General features: G+C 51.3%; 1 protein-coding gene across 5 annotated transcripts in view; it reads right to left on the bottom strand.

Moving 5' to 3' along the window:
• Positions 1 to 7,509, bottom strand: part of TNXB (tenascin XB) — a 55,461-nt gene extending 47,952 nt beyond the window's left edge. For all 5 annotated transcript variants that reach the window (XM_027876329.1, XM_027876328.1, XM_027876326.1 and 2 more), the window contains exons 1-3: positions 7,342 to 7,509; positions 2,498 to 2,902; positions 500 to 2,314 (exon numbers count right to left, since the gene is read on the bottom strand). In XM_027876329.1, the coding sequence (XP_027732130.1) occupies positions 500 to 2,314; positions 2,498 to 2,894 (2,212 nt within the window). In that variant the 5' untranslated portion in view covers positions 2,895 to 2,902; positions 7,342 to 7,509. The remainder of the gene's footprint in view (positions 1 to 499; positions 2,315 to 2,497; positions 2,903 to 7,341) is intronic.
• Between the last annotated feature and the right edge of the window lie 650 nt (positions 7,510 to 8,159).

Raw genomic sequence — 8,159 nt, forward strand, 5'->3', positions numbered from 1 at the left:
GCCTCAGTTTTCTCATCTTTAAAATGGGGAAAATAATACCTGTGGCACATCATAGGGTTATTGTGAGGATCCAGTGAGATAATGTATGTAAAGCATGTTGCACACTTTAAAGTGATATGTAAATGTCAGTCATAATAACAATAACAATATTGAATGTAAGATGACAAGGAAAAAAAGGAGAATAGGTTCTATGGGGTAGGCTCCCAGGAGAGTAGAATCTGCAGCTCCAGATTTCCGGCCCCTTCTTGTTGCTTGGCTTCCTACTTTCTCGTCAGCTCCTTTCATCTCACCCTCTCATATCTTTCTTCCCTCCAATATGCAGGCTCTTAGAAGGCTTTTGGCATTTGGGGATGTGATTCCTCCCCAGGTTCTCCCAAGCAGTGTTCTACAGCCTTGGCTTCCCCCATTAACTCCCTTTTCTTCTCTGAGGATCCAGATACACCCTCCTCCTCCTCCCCTCTCCCCTCTAGCCCTGAGTCTTTGGGGCCCCTGGACTCACCCTCCCCACAGTCCTCTCCGGCATAGCCGTCTTGGCATACGCAGCTCCCTTCCTGGCACAACCCACGACCCCGGCAGGCCCGAGGACAGGTCCTCATGGCACAGTCAGGACCTTCGAAGCCCTCTACGCACACGCACTGGCCAGCTCGGCAGAGCTCCCGCAGTCCACAGCCTCCGGAGCAGCTTCCAGCCACTGGCTCCTCCTGGCCACAGTCCTCCCCGCTGTAGCCTTCCTGACACACACAGACTCCCTGCACGCACTGGCCTCTGCCCCGGCAGTCCCCAGGGCAGGTGCGGGTGCCACAGGCAGGGCCCGTGTAGCCAGCGGTGCACACGCAGTGGCCATTTTCACATCGGCCCCGACGGTTGCAGTTCCCCGGGCAGGTCCGCAGGCTGCAGTCTTCTCCTGCGTAGCCCTCCCAGCAGGCACACATCCCATCATGGCAGACACCTTGGTGGCTGCAGTCCCGGGGACAGCTTCTTATCCCACAGTCCTCTCCCGTGTAGCCGGTATCACAGACACAGAACCCATCCTGGCACCGACCACGGCCCCGACAGTCTCCCGGGCAGCTCCTTTGCCCACAGTCTTCTCCAGTATAAGCCCTGTCACATACACACACGCCATCCTCACACCGCCCTCGGCCTCTGCAGTCACCTGGGCATCGACGGATCCCGCAGTCGTCACCTGTGTAGCCAGGTTCACAGACACAGTGCCCATCCTGGCACCTGCCCCTGCCTCGGCAGTCCCCTGGGCAGACTCGGGTTCCACAGTCCTTGCCTGTGTAGCCAGGCCAGCACATGCAACGGCCATTCTCGCAACGACCTCGGCCTAGGCAGTCCCCAGGGCAGCTCCGAACCCCACAGTCTACACCGCTGTATCCAGCATTGCAGACACATGCCCCGTTCTCACAGCGACCTCGGCCTCGGCAGTCCCGAGGGCAGGCTCGGCTCCCACAGTCATCCCCGGTGTAGCCTGGCCAGCACACGCAGCGCCCATCTTCACAGTGCCCACGTTGGTTGCAGTTCTGGGGACAGCTCCGTACCCCACAGTCATCTCCGCTGTACCCAGGTTCACAAATGCATTCCCCATCCTCACAATGACCCCGGCCATGGCAGTCACGAGGGCAAGTCCGGGTACTACAGTCCTCTCCAGAGTACCCTGGCCAGCATACACAGCGCCCACCCACACAGCGCCCTCCATCACCACAGTCCCAGGGGCAGCTCCGACCTCCGCAGTCTTCTCCACTGTATCCTGGGTCACATACACATCTCCCATTCTCACACCTGCCCCTCTGGTTGCAGCCTCGGGGGCAACTCTTCACTCCACAGTCCTCTCCACTGTACCCTGGGTCACACACACACTTTCCATCCTCACACCTGCCTCTTTGGTTGCAGTCTTGGGGGCAGCTTCTCACCCCACAGTCCTCTCCACTGTACCCCGGATCACACACACACTTCCCATCCTTACATTGGCCCCTTTGGCTACAGCCCTTGGGGCAGGCCCGGGTCCCACAGTCTTCACCAGTGAAGCCAGCCCTGCACACACATACACCCTGGACACATCGGCCCCGGCCCCGGCAGTCTCCTGGGCAGGCAGATGAACTGCAAGATGGTCCAGTATAGCCTGAGAAGCAGACACAACGGCCCTCCACACAGCGACCTTGGTCGTTGCACTCATCAGGGCAAGGCGGGGTGGTTGAATGGATTGTGGGATCTGAGCAGGTGGGACCAGTCCAGCCTGACTCACAAGAACAGGCACAGCGGCTCAGGTCAAACACACCATGCCGGCTACATAGGCTCCGCACATCTGTCTGCCCTGTAAAGATAAGAAATCATGGAAGAAGATTAGTACATGAGTCTTTCTTCTCCAGATTACATTGGCCACTCTGAGATTCCTCCCATCCGGCCAGTTCTTCTCCTGTCTACCTCTTCTCCAAATGCCCCTCCTCTCACCAGCATGCCCTGTTCTCCTCACTTGACACCCACTGAGACCACTCACCTGTTCCGGCCTGGGCGGCAGCAGGGCAGCACCCCCCATGGCACTGCTCCTTAAGACCCTTCACCAGCTCTTCTAAGGCTTCAAGCTTCACTCTCAAGGCCTGCACCTCAGACGCAGGGGCAGGAGGTTCAGCACCTGGGGGGCAGCCACAGTTGGCTGAAGAAGGCAGGTTGATTCTGTGTGTGAATACCACCTGCTTTTCACCTCCTTCCACTGTATGCTCATAGAGCTTAGGGGATGATCCTCCGCCTCCAGGACCTGCTGTCCGCCCGCCTGGACGGGGTGGGAGTCGTGAGGCTGTCCCATTGGAACGTGGAGGGAAGGGCCCAGCCCTTGCTACCCCCAGCAGCACCAAGAGGACAAGGCTGGGGACCAAGGAGTCTCTGGTGGATATCATTCAGGGGCCTATGGGGAAAGAAGGCAAGTTGTTAGGGTGGCTTTGCAGAAGAACTAATATGGACCCAGCTCAAACTGGACATTACTATCATCAGAAACAAACACACAATCCAAACACCTGATTCATATGAATAAAATTCAGCCTGTACAAAGGCTAAATATACCAAGTGGCCAGGCAAATGACAAATTTACAAAGTTGGTTTGGAGTGAGTTACAACCAGGATCAGAATTAGGAACAGAACTCAATATCAGCATTAGGAACATAGCCAGGGCTAGGATTAGGCAGAGACAAAAACCAAGTTAGCTAGGGATGGGGGAAGAAATAGAATTAGTGCTTAGCATAGAGCCTGGCACATAGTAGGCACTTAATAAATGATTATTCCCTTCCCTTATTTCCAGGGCCAGAGCCAGTGTTCTGTGGAGAGTTATGGTTAGGGCTAGGACAGAGAAAAGGCTAGGGACCACTTAGGATCATGGCCTAGGGTAGGCACTAATGTAGAGTTAGGGCCAGGACCAAGGGTGAGGTCCAAGGTTAAAGATAAGGAAGCAGTTATAAACATATACAAAAACTGGGGTTATTAAAGAGATAGGGTGAATGACTAGGTAAGGGCAGGGAAAATGTCAAGGCTTAAACACAGAGCCAAGATTATACAGGGCCCAGCATCTTGGTTAGGACCAAGGACAGGGCAAGACAAGGTTAGGAAGAGAAGCAGAATTATTAACCGGAAATAGGAGGGAGGACAAGATCAGGTTTGGGGTTGGGGCATAGCTTGGGACAAGAACAAATAAGAAGCTAGGGGCCAGAGCTAAAGCTATAAAGTAGGTTAGAGTTAGGGTTAAAAATGAAATCAGTCCAGGGTTAGAGGACTGGGAAAAATGAATAAGATAAGACCAGATATGAAGAGTATTGACGTAATGAGTCAAGGAGCTGAATAAATATAGGACCAATATTGCTGACCAGGAATAAGATAGGGCTTGAGTAAAGGGCAGAAAGAAGCTGTAGGGCCAAGGAAGAGGAATAATATGGCTAAGATTTAGGACTAAGGAAAGGATAGGAGAAGGGGAGGGAGCTTGCTAAGGGGTTAGGTAGTACGATAGCTGAAAACAAGAATTGTTTATGGGGAATAAAGACCTAAAGAGTGAAGGCAGAATCCAAGGTAGGTGGGGGACAGAGGAAGAAAAAGGAAGAGCTTCTCTAGGTTTAACTAGAGAAGGGTTGGGGAGGGATAGAGAAAGGTCATATAGAGATAAAAATCAGGGTATCTTGTGACCTCAGGTACATGCAGTTGATGGAATAAGAGGACTAGAGCAGTAAGGGAGGGAAGGTCTGGGGTAACTTGTAAGCAGCAGCAAAGGACCATTTACACTTTCTAACATTAGTTCCTTAAGAGAAAGTGAGTGTGGTACACAGGCCTGCCCACAAGGTCTCCCTTAGTGAGACTGACAACAGAAACAAGAAGGCAGAGAAGGGCTCCTCATCTCTCTCTTTAAAGAGAGGTACCCCTGGGGCAACTAGGTGAAGCAGTGGATACAGCACCAGCCTTGGATTCAGCAGGACCTCAGTTCAAATCCGGCCTCAGACACATAACACTTACTAGCTGTGTGACCCTGGGCAAGTCACTTAACCCCACTGTCGAGCCAAAATAAAGAGAGGTACCCAAGAGAGAGAATCGAGACTTCAAAAATGTCTCTTTCTTTTATCAATTCAAAAAACATGGTCAAACATCTACAACAGTGTAACATGGTGGTGCTAAGCAATAGAGGAGATTATTTTGGCAAAAACCAGTCCCTGGATTTCTGGAGCCCTTCCTGCCAGGCCTGGCAGATTCAGACATACAGAATCACAGAACTTTAATAGAGTTGTTGACAATGACAGTTAATGAGGCTGTCAGATACTCAAATACTTCAAATACTTGAAACCAGATATCATGTGTCCCCTATGTCTTCTCTTTCCCAGGCTAAACATCCCCTGTTCTTTCAACTAATCCTCATCATATGAACTCAAGGTCCAGAGGAGAGTAACCAAGATGATGAAAGACCTTGAGTTTGTCATATGAGGATATATTGAAGGAACTGAGAAGATTTAGCCTAGATCTTTCCCAGAACTGAACACAGGACTCTAGATGTGGACTCACCAGGGCAAAGTACAGTAGGACTGATATTTATTCCTAGAAACTATGACTCTCAGTGCCGCCCAAGATTCCGTTAACATTTTTGTCTTAGTTTCCAACCCCTTAACTAGACCACCTCTTTTGTTCCTTCTTCCAAATACCCTACACCAAGATCAAGAAAACAATTTCTTCCTCGACCTAGTCTGGTGCTCACTGTCTTTCCACACATCCAAGGAGGTCTTTGGGACTTGGCATATGCTTTCTGCCACAACTGATGCTCTTGATAAAGTATCAACCACTGGAAAGGACAGGCAAGATTGTTAAGTGGGGCTAAAAGTAGTGCCCTCTGCTCTTGACCTTATTGGACCCTATTGCCAAAGATCTGAGGGTTGGGGAGTAATCCCCCTCACTCCCTACCCCTGCCTTATCAGAGATCAAGAATAATTCCAAATCATTAGGGGAATCCTGTCTTCTTTCAGTATTTGGGAAGACCTCATTTTCACCCTTCCTCATGTAAATTTTCTCTGTAGTTCTGAGGCATCCCTCTTATATTGTATATGTTGGGGAGGAGTGACATCCCCCTTCTTTACCTCCTTCTCTTTGTTGGAGGGGCCCAGCAAAGGAAACCCATCTGCCCAAGTTGTGACTCAGCTTCCCCGGTATTTATCATTCATGGCCAATTCTGACACTTTGCTCATCAGGGACAGCAGCTCCCAAGGGGGGGTGGAGGGAGGCTCAAATCAGGGCCATTCCTAGTCCAACCCTATCAAAAATCAGACTCACTCTCTCTCTCTCTCTCTCTTCTTCCCAATCCCATTTAGGACTAGGAGAGACAACCAGATATATCTGGTTCCCGACAGCAGAAGCAAAATAAGGCAAGAGACTCATGGGAAATAGAACATGGAACCCCTTGTATCCCAGAATAGGCAGGCCTTATGGGGATCAAGCCAGGAGTTAAAGAGTGAGATGCCTCAGTCCTAAAGATAGAAGCAAGTGGTTTATTGGAGGAGAAATCTGGGGGATCAAGACTCCTTTTCCAGAAGAGAAATGGGGTTTGGGATGATAAAAGGAAGATTCTCAATGGAAGCAGAGTCTGAGGGAGTTTGAGGTAGAATTTGAGAGTGACGAATGGAATGGAATTGCCCAGACTAGGCTCTTGATTTGCAAAGGAAAGTGGGACTTGAAGTGGGAAAGGAAGGGAAATGAAGGGAAACCAGGGCTAGGGAAGCTAGGGTGAGGCTGCAGGATCCGGGAAGCAGGGGGTGGGGCCAGGAGAGGAAGGGGGGGGTGGAGTGGGGAGTGCTGGACACTTTGGCCAAAGCAGCTGCAGCATTTCCGAGTTGCTTCCCAGTTCCTCTTGGTTCCACTTCCAGCTGTTTTCTAGCCATTAAATTCTTTCCAGGCAAGATAAGGGGGCCCGCCCGCCCCACCCGGAGCTGGCCATGGGGGGGGGGGGAGGGTTGGGTTGGTGAGGGAGTGGGGCGGAGCGGGAAAGGAGAGCCTCAGACAGACAGGAGCTGAGGAGAACCCTGGAAGGGCGATGAAGGGAAGACCGAGGATCCCCTTCACCCTGAGGGCATCTCACTCAGACTTGGTCCCAGCCCCACTGAAGCGTGAGTCATGAGTTTAGAGTTCTGGGTCAAGAGCAAGATTTTGGCATCCCCTCCACCCAGAGTCCCCACTCCCTTCCCAAAGAACCCGGGGATCCAGCCTGCTCCCCCCCCCAACCCTGACCAATTACTGGCTCTTCCCCAACTTAGCTTCCTTATGAGAAACCAGAACACCACCCCAAGTTCCACAGACCCAATTTTTCCATCTCTCCCCAGACTTAGGCATCTGGTCTCTGCTACCACCAGCTACCTGCCTGGAACCCAGGCATCCACCCTATCCATCCCACAGTTCTTGCTACTTAGCTCAGAAATCCAGCTATCCAGCTAATCCAGCCTCTCTAGCTCATCACTTCTTCCAACCTTACTAGCCTCAGGGAGCCAGGTGTTCTACACTCAACCTTTAATTCCCTCCCATTCTCCCACCTCCCTCCCAGAATCCAGATCCCTGTTCCCTCCTCTGATTCCTTCTCAGTTCTCAAGCATTCTTCCACCCAATACCACCCCTTTAGATTTTTCCTGTCCCCCAAAAGCCCACACTTCTATCAAGAATCAAAGTATCCTATTTGCCGATTTTTGCTCCTATTCCCTCCACCTCTGACTGAAAGTGCTTGTTCTAAGAGGTTTTCTTAGATCACTAGGCTCGGTACAATGGTCAAGGGAGCACCCCAATTCCCCTTTCTTTTTCCTCCCCCAGTAGCACCTCTATGCAATGAGATCCCTTGCTTACCTGGGGGAGCAGGGAGGGTGGCTTGAGGCTGGTTTCTTGAGCCTTTGCACCTGCCCTGCTCTCCGTCCTGAAGGAGGCTGAGGGAAGAGCAGCAGGAGTTTGGGGTGCCTCTGTAGACACGTCACTCTTCTCCTGGAGCAGAGGCTCCCTAAGCTGCGTCCGTCTGTCTCGGCAGCGACAGAAAGAAGGAGGGAGCCTGGCAACAAGCAGGGGGAGGAGAAGAGGATGAATAACATTAGGTCAGGGAGGGGAGAGGAGATAGGGCAGGTTTTCCCTCCCCCTTTCTCCTCATCCCCTCCCTCAGCTGGCCCCTCCCTAGCCTCTTCTCTTTTGTCTCCCCTCTCCTCTGGTGAACCCCTTATCTTTCACCCCCCACATTGAGGTCTTCCACAAGTCCTCCTCTTCTCCTCAGTCTTTCCTGGCTCCAAATCTATCCCCCATACTTATATCTTCATGATATTCTTTGCTCTTACTCTTCCCACTGTCATTCAATTCAATTAAACATTTACTATTCCCCCCCCTTTTCTCACTCCCAGTTTCTCACTTCCCTTCCCCTACTCCTTTCTCTTTTTGGCATCTTCTTTATCATCCTATAATTTCTTTCCTTCCAACTGGAGGTTCTCATCACATCACATTCCACCTTTACCCTGCCTTTCTCTTCCTTACATTCTTTCCTTCCTTGTTACCCCCGTCTCTCCCTTTCACCCTAACCTCTCCCCACCCAGCCTCCTTAGCCCAAATCTGTCCCTGTCTTTCATCTTTCTTCTTACTCATCATTCTATACCTGTTCAAGGTTTTCTCCATTTGGCTGACTACCC

Source organism: Vombatus ursinus, unplaced genomic scaffold (assembly GCF_900497805.2).
Source record: "Vombatus ursinus unplaced genomic scaffold, bare-nosed wombat genome assembly UNPS02014811.1, whole genome shotgun sequence".
Classification (NCBI taxonomy): domain Eukaryota; kingdom Metazoa; phylum Chordata; class Mammalia; order Diprotodontia; family Vombatidae; genus Vombatus; species Vombatus ursinus.